At 45.9% G+C, this 13,174-nt stretch overlaps 1 protein-coding gene across 1 annotated transcript in view; it reads left to right on the top strand.

Moving 5' to 3' along the window:
• Positions 1 to 4,081: 4,081 nt before the first annotated feature.
• Positions 4,082 to 13,174, top strand: part of LOC308141820 (mitochondrial adenyl nucleotide antiporter SLC25A23-like) — a 50,824-nt gene continuing 41,731 nt past the window's right edge. Inside the window, exon 1 of the mRNA XM_080512047.1 lies at positions 4,082 to 4,676. Within this exon, the coding sequence (XP_080368173.1) occupies positions 4,452 to 4,676 (225 nt within the window). The 5' untranslated portion in view covers positions 4,082 to 4,451. The remainder of the gene's footprint in view (positions 4,677 to 13,174) is intronic.

Genomic DNA, 13,174 nt, shown 5'->3' with positions numbered 1-13,174 from the left:
TCACAGCAGCGCGTCTCCTCGGTGAAGCCCGAGGAGACGCGATCGGTCCCTCGGACTGAGCCCTGGTGGAGGAGGAGCCCTGAGGCGGAGTCACCTCCGGGGGGGGGGGGGAGCACTACCCAGGCGGGGGCCCGTGGCCCCGGAACCAGAGGCAGCGGCAGCCGTGGCGGCAGCACCAGGGGACTCTGCAGAGCCGGGTTGAGTCGACTCGCAGCGGACAGGATTTCACCGTGTCCCTCCTCACCGCAGAAACATGGTGAAGACAATGTAGTTATAATCATTTCCTCTCACAGGGAAACGGAGGCTGAGCTCCTCACACCGGTTGTTGAGGATCATAAAGACTTGTCTTCTGAAACATGTCGTGTGTTTCAGCAGCGGGGACTTAATTCCAGAGGCCATGTCTCTGTAGCCGGACACTACTTTCCCAAATCTGGAAAACTCCTTGGTTAAGAGCTCGTCTGGTGCATAAGTAGGGACATTGGACAGGATGACCTGGACAGCTGGCTGAGACAGCGGCTGCACCTGGACGAACCTGTCCAACACGGTGATTCCTGTCTCCACTACGGAGTTGTCCTTCTCCACCTGGTCCTCCAAGATCACCACGGTGATTCCCGTCTCCACCACGGAGTTGTCCTTCTCCACCTGGTCCACAAAGATCACCACGGTGATTCCCGTCTCCACCACGGAGTTGTCCTTCTCCACCTGGTCCACAAAGATCACCACGGTGATTCCCGTCTCCACCACGGAGTTGTCCTTCTCCACCTGGTCCACAATGATCACCATGATTATTCCCGTCTCCACCACGGAGTTGTCCTTCTCCACCTGGTCCACAATGATCACCATGGTGATTCCTGTCTCCACCACGGAGTTGTCCTTCTCCACCTGGTCCACAAAGACCACCACGGTGATTCCCGTCTCCACCACGGAGTTGTCCTTCTCCACCTGGTCCACAATGATCACCATGATTATTCCCGTCTCCACCACGGAGTTGTCCTTCTCCACCTGGTCCACAATGATCACCATGATTATTCCCGTCTCCACCACGGAGTTGTCCTTCTCCACCTGGTCCACAATGATCACCATGGTGATTCCTGTCTCCACCACGGAGTTGTCCTTCTCCACCTGGTCCACAAAGACCACCACGGTGATTCCCGTCTCCACCACGGAGTTGTCCTTCTCCACCTGGTCCACAATGATCACCATGATTATTCCCGTCTCCACCACGGAGTTGTCCTTCTCCACCTGGTCCACAAAGATCACCACGGTGATTCCCGTCTCCACCACGGAGTTGTCCTTCTCCACCTGGTCCACAATGATCACCATGATTATTCCCGTCTCCACCACGGAGTTGTCCTTCTCCACCTGGTCCACAATGATCACCATGGTGATTCCTGTCTCCACCACGGAGTTGTCCTTCTCCACCTGGTCCACAATGATCACCACGGTGATTCCCGTCTCCACCATGGAGTTGTCCTTCTCCACCTGGTCCACAATGATCACCATGGTGATTCCTGTCTCCACCACGGAGTTGTCCTTCTCCACCTGGTCCACAATGATCACCACGGTGATTCCCGTCTCCACCATGGAGTTGTCCTTCTCCACCTGGTCCACAAAGATCACCACGGCGCCGTTCATCCGGGCCGCCGCCTTCACGCTGCTGTAACCCACCTTCTCCCCTACAGCCAGAGCATCCTGCTCCACCTGCTCCACCTGCTGTAACCAACCTTCTCCCCTACAGCCAGAGCATCCTGCTCCACCTGTTGTAACCAACCTTCTCCCCTACAGCCAGAGCATCCTGCTCCACCTGCTCCACCTGCTGTAACCAACCTTCTCCCCTACAGCCAGAGCATCCTGCTCCACCTGTTGTAACCAACCTTCTCCCCCACAGCCAGAGCATCCTGCTCCACCTGTTGTAACCCACCTTCTCCCCTACAGCCAGAGCATCCTGCTCCACCTGCTGTAACCAACCTTCTCCCCTACAGCCAGAGCATCCTGCTCCACGCTGCAGGGGAAAGGTGCAGAGATGCGCACCCCGTGTTTGAGGTGAGCTTCCTGAGGTCCGACATGGCGGCAGCCAGTCCCCGGCAAACACGGACCACACAAACCCACCGAAACCCAAGAAAGATTGAAATAAAACAAAGGTGTTCTGTGATTATTAAACTACAGTGATTGTGAACATTAGGAAAAGAAGATGAAAAATTCACATAAAAATGTGACACAGGCTCCCCTCTCTCACACGCTCCCAGCCCTTCTGCACTCCCAGCATGCACCGAGAGAGAGGGGGGGGGGGGGGGGGGGTACAACATACAATACCCTTGTAAGTGCTACATATATTATTTACAGTTATCACACTGATCCAAAGATTTTCCAACTGTTATGAGATTAAACCAGCCTGAGCAGCTCTATCTAGACAGTAACATGCTTTTCTAGATTAAAGTATAAATTAGCAGGTAGGCAAAAAACCCCAACAAAAAGCAAAAACAACAACAACAATGATAACAAAAGCAAAAACAAAACGACACAAAACAAAGAACAAAAACATGATTTTGATAATTGACAGAACAAAAGCAGAAAAGAAGAAAAATCAGCAGCAAATCTCATCAATGAGTGTGCGTGCGTGCGTGTGCGTGCGTGCGTGCGTGCGTGCGTGCGTGCGTGTGTGTGTGTGTGTGTGTGTGCGTGTGCAGACTAGATGGACCCGGACCAAACTGATGAATCCAGTCCGTCTCCTCGTTCTTCTATCTGAGCGCTGTCAGCGCTGATCGTGACGTATCACGTTTTGGAGTGACGTAATGACGTGGCTCTGGCTTGACTCCGTGAACGGTGGAAACTGGCACCAGCCCTGAACTAACTCCTGGTTCTTTCTGGTGGAAAAGCCCCATGAGAAGCTGGGGTTCAGATAAGGAGCGTTAACAGCGTCCCAATCATTCACACACTGTAACTAAGTGAAGCCTTGAAACGTGTGAACTCTACAACCCCAGCCGCCGGGAGCGCGCGTGCTGAAGCTCGCTCCGCAGCACAACTGGAGCGCGATCTGCATTCTAAACTAGAATGCCTGTCTACATTGCGTATTACGGTAAAGCAATCAGAATCCGACCGGTGCTTCACTGGTGCGTTTCGTCACACCTCGGTTGCAAACATAAATCACACCAACATTCCTCTACGTGCTTATTGTACAAAAAATTCATAGAGAAGTTGTTTTCAGAAAACTCCACCACATTCTTCTTCTGCTCCCAGGTACCTGTTTCTCACTGTCATTCTTTCCTTTTGCAGAACTTGTTTTTTTTTAACCATTTTTGCTTGTCCTCCAGTCATGGGAGTCCAACTCACCTGGTCATCTCCATCCTCTCTGCAGCTCATTCATTCATTCATTCAAACACAATCATGTGTTTATCAGTCAGTTTGACTGTCTGAGTCTGTACCTGTTTCTAATGCTTGTCTGAGCTTTATTGTTGAAAACCGCCATCATCATTGTCATTTTAAATTACAATTTTTTTATTTGTTTTTTATTTTTGACCAAGTCTTCATCTGAGCTGCCTGCTGTATTTTGATGTCTGGGCTTTACTTCTTGAATTCTTGTTATTGGTTAAAAGAAGCCAAATTCTGCAAAAGGAAAGGATGACAGTGAGAAAGAGAGGTACTTTGGGGCCCGTAGAACAAGAATGTGGTGGAGTTTGCTGAAAACAATTAGTCTTTCTATGGATTCTTTGACCATAAGCATATAAATTGTGTGTGGATGCACCAACGTATTGGTGTGAATTCATTGTGTAATTTATATATCCTTATAAGTGAGAAAATGCTACAGTGATTTGAGACAAAAACTGATACAGGGAGCCTGTCGAAGAAAAATAAGGTTTTCTGAAATCAACTTTATTGTCTGAATTTTTTGTCCAATAAGCCTGTACAGTACTGGTGGTTTGATTTTTGCTTGAAACTGGGGTGTACATGAACGCACCATGAAGCCCCGGTCGGCTTCACCGTAATAAGCAATGTAAACAGGCAGTCGAGTTCGAAGCGCAGTTACAGCACACCCGCTCGCCGTCACACAGCCAGGAGCGTGCGGAGGAGACCGCATTTTACACGCACTCCTGCACGCACGCACCGGACCGGGACCGGGACCGGGACCGGGACCGGGACCTGGACAGGGTTTGTGAGACTCGGGTGTTTCCTTGCGGTAGAAGTGGAATGAGTGACGCGCTGCTCCTCTGGCAGAAACTTTACAAAGATGTTCGCTGAGAATGAAAATGACTCGGAGATAATTTGAGCACGTCCCTTTAATCCGTCCATCGTCTCGCCTTCGCCGGTCGTTCCGCTGCGGTTCCCCGGGACGGAGGAGCTGCGGTTCCCCGGGACGGGGACGGAGGAGCTGCCGCCTCGCCTCCTGCTGCGGACTTGGTTATGTGCGGCTGCGACACCGACAGAGCACCGACACCCGGACCTCTCTCTTTCTCATGGACGAGGACGAAGAGCGGTCCTGCGCACATTCACACCGCAGAGAAAAGCATCCAGTGCCGGACCCGGGCCCGGACCCGGGCCCGGACCCGGACCCGGAGCGCGAGAGAAGGTACACGGAGCTGTTCGAGCAGCTGGACCTGAACAAAGATGGACGAGTGGACATCAACGAGTTGAGGATGGGACTGGCAGCCCGGGGACTGCACGGAGGAGAGGCTGAGGAGGTACACACACACACACACACACACACACACACACACACACACACACACACACACACACACACACACACACACACACACACACACACACACACACACACACACACACACACACACACACACACTGCAACAGGCGAAGGATGGAATCAATTGTACATGCTATGAAGCCAGTCATGTAAATATCCTTTCAAATATGTCACATAAAAGATGGAACCTTGATTGAGTGTCTCAAAAATCTGTAAAACAAAAAAGAGAGAAATTCTGATATCTTTGAGGATTATTGCTCGTGCTTTTCTGTGAACTGCTGTAAGAGTAATGTAATGTTTGAATAAACCAGGAGTGCATCTGTCCACCTGTCTGAATATGATGCATGATATCAACCTACCTACCTGCATCCCTACCTACCTGCATACCTGCATCCCTACCTACCTACCTACCTACCTACCTGCATCCCTACCTACCTACCTACCTACCTACCTACCTACCTGCATCCCTACCTACCTACCTACCTGCATCCCTACCTACCTGCATACCTGCATCCCTACCTACCTACCTACCTGCATCCCTACCTACCTGCCTACCTACCTGCATACCTACCTACCTACCTACCTACCTATCTACCTACCTACCTGCCTAACTACCTACCTGCCTGCCTAACTATCTACCTACCTGCCTGCCTGCCTAACTACCTACCTGCCTGCCTAACTATCTACCTACCTACCTACCTGCATACCTAACTACCTACCTACCTGCCTGCCTGCCTGCCTGCCTACCTACCTGCATACCTAACTACCTACCTGCCTGCCTGCCTAACTATCTACCTGCCTGCCTACCTAACTACCTACCTACCTACCTACCTGCCTGCCTGCCTGCCTGCCTACCTGCCTACGTACCTACCTACCTACCTGCCTGCCTGCCTGCCTGCCTACCTACCTACGTACCTACCTACCTACCTGCCTGCCTGCCTGCCTGCCTACCTACCTACGTACCTACCTACCAAGCTAAACCCTACCTACCCCATACATACTGACCAAACGAAAATCCTACCCAACAACCAAGCTGAACCCTACCTACCTACCAAGCTAACCACCTACCAACTAAGTTAACCCTACCTATCTGCCTGTCTACCTACCTACTCACCTCCCTACCGTCCTACTTACCTCGGTTCTAAAAGGTTTTATCAGTCCATTACTCCACAGAGAAAAGCAGAAATAATAGATACCAAAGATTGTGTGATCAGCTGAAAACTTACCATGATTTAATACAGATTTAAGTGCTGTTTATGGTTTTCTTCACATTTCATTTATACATCTATTTGTTTGTGTTGTATTCAAAGTCGCGGCTGCAGGATTGGATCACAGTATTGACAACCACAAAAGACAAATATGTTTAAATCACTGTGCGTGTTAATATACTGCAAGTTTGTGTTTCACATCTTTATTGCAATAAAATATTAATTAATTCATTTTGAAAAACAAAATGAATGTTTCATTTAACAATAGAAGTCACACACAAGCTGTTTGACCTTCACATACAGTTAAAATGGACTTGTTCCAATATTATAAACCAGTAGAAATACCATAAATACAACTCTCACACATAAAATATCAGGTCTTACCTCAAAAAGACTCTATATACACACAGATTTAAACATCTAAGTGTTGTTTTACTTTTGTACAAGTATCAGAAATGGGTGTATGAAGGCATTGTGGGTCAAATGTGATGCGAGAGCCACTAATGTGGGAGAGAATAATTGTTCAGCTCAAATTATACAATCAATTATGTTTTATGTAAAATCATGGTTGTTATCTTGTGTTATCTGACTAAACATCCAAAAAGAACAGTATTGTGATGAATTGTGATAAATTAACAAAGGTTTGAAAAACGAATTAAAAACTGTTATAGAGCCAAAGTCAGGAGCAAAAAAGCAGAAAAACCAAGACAAAAATGACAAAACCAACAAAGTGAAACATTGCTGCTGGAAACTGTAGATCAAAGAAAAAAGAACAAAAGAAATAAAGAAAGAGATAAATATGATCGCATGCTCAGCTCACATCATTCAGCAATGCTCAACCAAACAATGCACTTTATTGTCCTCATGAGATTTTGATTGTTTATTCTTATCTTTTGAATGAAATTGCCTTATATTCTAATTTTCAATTATATATATATATATATATATATATATAACATTTTATTTATTTTAATGTAATTTAAATTTGTAATATTTTCAGTGATGTTTTAGAATGTTCTGCATTTGCGCCTGCATGATCAAATAGAGAAAGGATCTCAGTTGCTGGATTTTGACTCAACTAAAACAGCACAATTTGGCGGTGCGCGCGCACACACACACACACACACACACACACACACACACACACACACACACACACACACACACACACACACACACACACACACACACACACACACACACACACACACACACACACACACACGCACTTCAGAACAGCCCACTGACTAAATCCAATAAAAAAGAAAAACAATACATCAAACCTGCTGACTTCATCTGTGATGGAAAAAGTAGAGAAATCGTTTGTGGCACCTGAGCATGGGTGGAGGGAATCACATTAGGAAAGACTCAGTTCAGCACCGTGGAAACCAAAAACACAGCGAGAGGATGGAAAATGTTGCAGTGGGGTTTGTCAGGACGAAGAAACTGGACTGTGTGACAACAATGATCTGAACCCTGCTGAAGGATCAGAAAACTATTGGCCGTTTCCTGATCCAAATCAGCTTCAGATTCTTATTTAAATTCATGTAGTGCAAGAAATGTTCAGTGACCAGCATGAACATAGGAGCACACAGTAAGTACAAGTAATTGATCTTGACTTTGTACCTGTAGACCAGAGAAGGTTTTCATGTTGGCCTCTTCACTTTGATCTGAAGGGGCTCATACCAGTTAAACAACAGTAAAATAAGCCATGAATTACTTCCACGTTATTCTTTTATTTTAGTAAAAAGAGGGAAGAATCTCATTTTGGAAGCCAATCTGAGTTACTGTAAAATGTGACATTTCCTGTTTTCCTTTAAGTTGAAAAACTCTTTTTTTTTTTTTAGTTTGCAGGATTCCTGCAGCCTGTAGCTTTCATGTGTTCAGCCTGTTAAAATAATAGTTATTTAACATTTTACACACACAATTTGGCTGGAAAAATACAATCCAGACCTCAAATAAACTGAAAAATGTATTAATTTCATAATATTCAGCTGATTTATTTTATTCTACAAGATGTGCGCTTTAACATGTTTGCTTTCACTAAATGGATTAGAAAGTAGAAGTTGTGAGAGCAGGTTACTAATGACACTCTATCAGGGAATTTAAATGAATCAAGGCTTTCTGTTTGGCCCTGTAACGGCCTGAGATCAGCCTTGAAATCAGCTCAGCCATTTTCTGTTTTCTTATCATTTCTTTTTCTTAAAAAAATCATTTTTAAATACAACACTGTCATTTCTAGGTGCTTTTAGAGAGAAAATAGAAAAGCCCAACATATCCACATGAGCAGCAGGTGTGTTTGTGACTGTGGAAAGAAAAACTCCCTCTAACAGGGAGGAACTTTGTAGAAACCAGAGTCAGAGGTGGAGGAATTCTGCTGACCGGTTGGGGTGAAAGGATCTGTCCTGTCTATCCTATCTGTAACCAACAGGAAGCTCGTTCCTTTATTTTGATGCACTCACAGCACTTTATTCAGCACTTTAAAAGGTTTATCAGCACTTTAAGAAGCACACGGCACTTTAAGATAAAGATATTTGCACATATATGAATGAATTTGCACACAATTGTTTTAACTTATTTATTGAGTCTTCTGTTGTGGATAGGTCCGGCCCCCTGTGGAGAAACACAACAATGAATGGAGCAATGTGCAATATGTGTATTTAAGAATATCTTATTCTTTTAGTTGTTGATGTGTGTGCTGTGAATGTTTGAAGATGTGTTGTGTGAGGAGTTTCCACTTACCTTGTCTTGTGTTCAGGCTGGTGTCCCAGTAAAAGATTCCCCCTGGGACGGACACATTGAAGAAGGTTCCGGGCTGAACCAAGAGGAGGAGCAAGTGGGGGTGTTGCACTTAGTTGTAGTAGGGTTTAGGATTTAATTTACTATTTAGGTGTTTGGTTTTAGAGGTATTGGCTGATAGGAGTTTTGGTTCATTAAGTTATAGTTAGGGTTTTGGTTTGGAGGATTTTAACTTAGTTTTTAGACACTAATGTTAACTTTTATGACCTATGGAGTTTTAATGGTTTCACCCAGTTGAGGGAAGTGTATTTAAGGCGCCTTTTTACATCATTCACTGTTCTGCTGCTGGAGAAGCCACACTCCTCAATCCTCCAATGCATTTGTAGCATGTTGTAAGTTTTTGTTTTGGGCACGTGTGAAAATAAAAGAAAGAAAGATGTGGACCACCTGCAAAGCTGACTCCTCCCTGATTTTACTCACTGCTCAAACCGCTCGCCAGCCATTCTGAGGCCATATCGGAGATCTGAGGCCTAACACTATCTCTGTCTCTCCTCTCCTCTCCTCTCCTCGAGAGAGGAGAGGAGAGGAGAGAGGAGAGGAGAGGAGAGGAGAGGAGAGGAGAGACAGAGATAGACTTGGTGGGGAGATACATACAATACCCTTGTTATATATATATATTTATTTTTTTTTTATTATTTTTTTTTTACAGTTATCACACTGATCCAAATGTTTTCCAACTGTTATGAGATTAAGCCAGCCTGAGCAGTACTATCTAGACAATAACATGATTTTCTAGATTTAACGAGCCTGAGCAGTACTATCTAGACCAGGGGTCGGCAACCCGCGGCTCTGGAGCCGCATGTGGCTCTTTGGTCCCTCCACTGCGGCTCCTTGAGCCTCTGTCCCACTGCAGTTCATCCTGGAGGGACGTAAGGAGGCAAGGCCACCCAGAGCACAGTCCCTCTACAAAGAGTGGTAAAATGTAGGAGGGTCGTGAACGACACAGCGATGTAACGTTATTACAACAATAATGGCATGAAAACGTAGAATTGCGGCTGCAGGTCATGACAGCGGCTCAACTGGTATCTGAAGCTGGGAGCTTCCTGTACCTTTCACAGTAAAACTGCTGTGCTGCGGAGTGCCGACAGTTCCGGGAGGTTCATTGTAGACTTTTTGAGAGTGACGGAACATTCTAGTGAATTATACAACTACAGGACATTAAAGACACACCATCACACTCATGGTTCTAACAATCCACATCTCACACATATATTTTAATAATGTGGAGCAATAAAGGAGCTGAGAGCTGCAATGCATTGTGGGAGTTTCTGTTTGACGTGTTTTAAATGTAATTATTGGGGGTTATATTAGGTTTGTAGTGTTAGTAATAATTGTGTTGTGTTGTGTTTTTGTTGCTTAGTTCATGTAGTTTAGTTTATTAGTTGTCAGTTGTCAACCAGCAGTGAAGAAGGTTTTGTGTGTCGTGTCGTCCTGGCATGGTCTTCCTGGGGGACTGTCAAAATAAAATGTGTCTCTGGGTGTTGTGTTCAGTGGGAAATGGGACCAAATGGCTCTTTGAGCATTAAAGGTTGCCGACCTCTGGTCTAGACAGTAACATGATTTTCTAGATTAAACCAGCCTGAGCAGCTCTATCTAGACTGTATTATGATTTTCTAGCAAGAGTATAAATTAGCAGGTAGGCAAAAAAAAAGAAAAACAACAATGATAACAAAAGCAAAAAAAAAAAAATGACACAAAACAAAGAACAAACACATGATTTTGATAATTGAAAGAACAAAAGCAGAAAACAAGAAAAATCAGCAGCAAATCTCATTGATGAGGAGTGGAAGTGTGTGTGTGTGTGTGTGTGTGTGTGTGTGTGTGTGTGTGTGTGTGTGTGTGTGTGTGTGTCCACTGGGTGTGGTTGGAACTGTTGGGGCCACTACAGTTGTGAGCTCAGCCATGTTCTCTGACAGGAGGATGGTGTGGTGACGGCAGTGCGGCTGCTCTCTGGAGGAATGCCTTCATCAGCCTGGCCCCGGCACACTGCCATATAGACACAACCTGTTCCACTTTGAGAGGAATCCAAAACTTTGTGGATGAATATTTTAACAACAGATCTGTAACACTTGTGCCTGTCCTTCCTCCTCTCCTGGGAGCGAGAACATCACACTGAAGGTCCAGACGGACTTCTGCACCTCCGACATCAGCAGTGGTTATTTCTCTGAGCGTAACCACTGTAACCCACATAAAATGTGGGCCAACACAGAAAATACTAATGTAGATTGGTGTTAACATTAATTAAAATAATTTCAATTTAAAGATATTTAAAGGAAACACCATCCATACTTTCACAGTTTACGTTCCTAAATGTTTAACCAAATTACACAAGCTTTTATGGACAGGTGGTGTTGCTCTCTGATGACATCAGTTCAAGTTACACTGCAGTGATCCGGGCACCTGCAGATTGATGGGGAGGGACGCATGTGGAGCAGCACCAAGGGAACAACTCTAGAACGGATAAACATCGGAAAATGACTGTGCATAAGGATCAGCCTAGGTTCTCAAGGTGATGATTGAAGTGTAGCCAGTGACGTGCAGTCAGGGTCGGCACCTTGGCTACATTGAAATGAACACATTGATTCTGGTTATTTGCTTTAATTATAAAGCAAATTTTTATATTTTATAAAGCAAAATATCTGGTTATTTGCTTTAATTATAATATATATATATATACAATTATAATATATTTAATTATAATATAATTCACATTTGTTTTTACATCTTCAGCTTACTGTGGGTTTGCAAGTGTCAGCATTGTGCTTTTTATAGTCCAAATGACTCCTGGTACGACAGAGAGGCACTCTGTTACTGTGATGACCACACCGCCTGTTACTGTGATGACCACACCTCCTGAGTTACTGTGATGACCACACCTCTTGAGTCACTGTGATGACCACACCTCCTGAGTTACTGTGATGACCACACCCTCTGAGTCACTGTGATGACCACACCTCCTGAGTTACTGTGATGACCACACCCCCTGAGTTACTGTGATGACCACACCCCCTGAGTTACTGTGATGACCACACCCCCTGAGTTACTGTGATGACCACACCTCCTGAGTTACTGTGATGACCACACCCTCTGAGTCACTGTGATGACCACACCTCCTGAGTTACTGTGATGACCACACCTCCTGAGTTACTGTGATGACCACACCCCCTGAGTTACTGTGATGACCACACCTCCTGAGTTACTGTGATGACCACACCCCCTGAGTTACTGTGATGACCACACCCCCTGAGTTACTGTGATGACCACACCCCCTGAGTTACTGTGATGACCACACCTCCTGAGTTACTGTGATGACCACACCTCCTGAGTTACTGTGATGACCACACCCCCTGTTACTGTGATGACCACACCTCCTGAGTTACTGTGATGACCACATCCTCTGAGTTATTGTGATGACCACACCCCCTGAGTAACTGTGATGACCACACCCCCTGAGTTACTGTGATGACCACACCCTCTGAGTTACTGTGATGATCACACCTCATGTTACTGTGATGACCACACCCCCTGACTTACTGTGATGACCACACCTCCTGAGTTACTGTGATGACCACACCCCCTGAGTTACTGTGATAACCACCCCCCCTGAGTTACTGTGATGACCACACCTCCTGAGTTACTGTGATGACCACACCCCCTGAGTTACTGTGATGACCACACCTCCTGAGTTACTGTGATGACCACACCCCCTGAGTTACTGTGATGACCACACCTCCTGAGTTACTGTGATGACCACACCCCCTGTTACTGTGATGACCACACCTCCTGTTACTGTGATGACCACACCCCCTGTTACTGTGATGACCACACCTCCTGTTATTGTGATGACCACACCCCCTGTTACTGTGATGACCACACCCCCTGTTACTGTGATGACCACACCCCCTGAGTCACTGTGATGACCACACCTCCTGAGTTACTGTGATGACCACACCTCCTGAGTTACTGTGATGACCACACCCCCTGAGTTACTGTGATGACCACACCTCCTGAGTTACTGTGATGACAACACCTCCTGAGTTACTGTGATGACCACACCTCCCGAGTTACTGTGATGACCACACCCCCTGAGTTACTGTGATGACCACACCCCCTGTTACTGTGATGACCACACCTCCTGAGTTACTGTGATGACCACACCCCCTGAGTAACTGTGATGACCACACCCCCTGAGTTACTGTGATGACCACACCCTCTGAGTTACTGTGATGACCACACCTCATGTTACTGTGATGACCACACCCCCTGACTTACTGTGATGACCACACCCCCTGAGTTACTGTGATAACCACCCCCCCTGAGTTACTGTGATGACCACACCTCCTGAGTTACTGTGATGACCACACCTCCTGAGTTACTGTGATGACAACACCTCCTGAGTTACTGTGATGACCACACCTCCTGAGTTACTGTGATGACCACACCTCCTGAGTTACTGTGATGACCACAC

The sequence above is a fragment of the Blennius ocellaris genome, assembly GCF_963422515.1.
Source record: "Blennius ocellaris genome assembly, chromosome: 16".
NCBI lineage: Eukaryota > Metazoa > Chordata > Actinopteri > Blenniiformes > Blenniidae > Blennius > Blennius ocellaris.
Note: the sequence above shows the minus strand (reverse complement) of the source record. Positions and strands in the feature narration are given on the sequence as shown.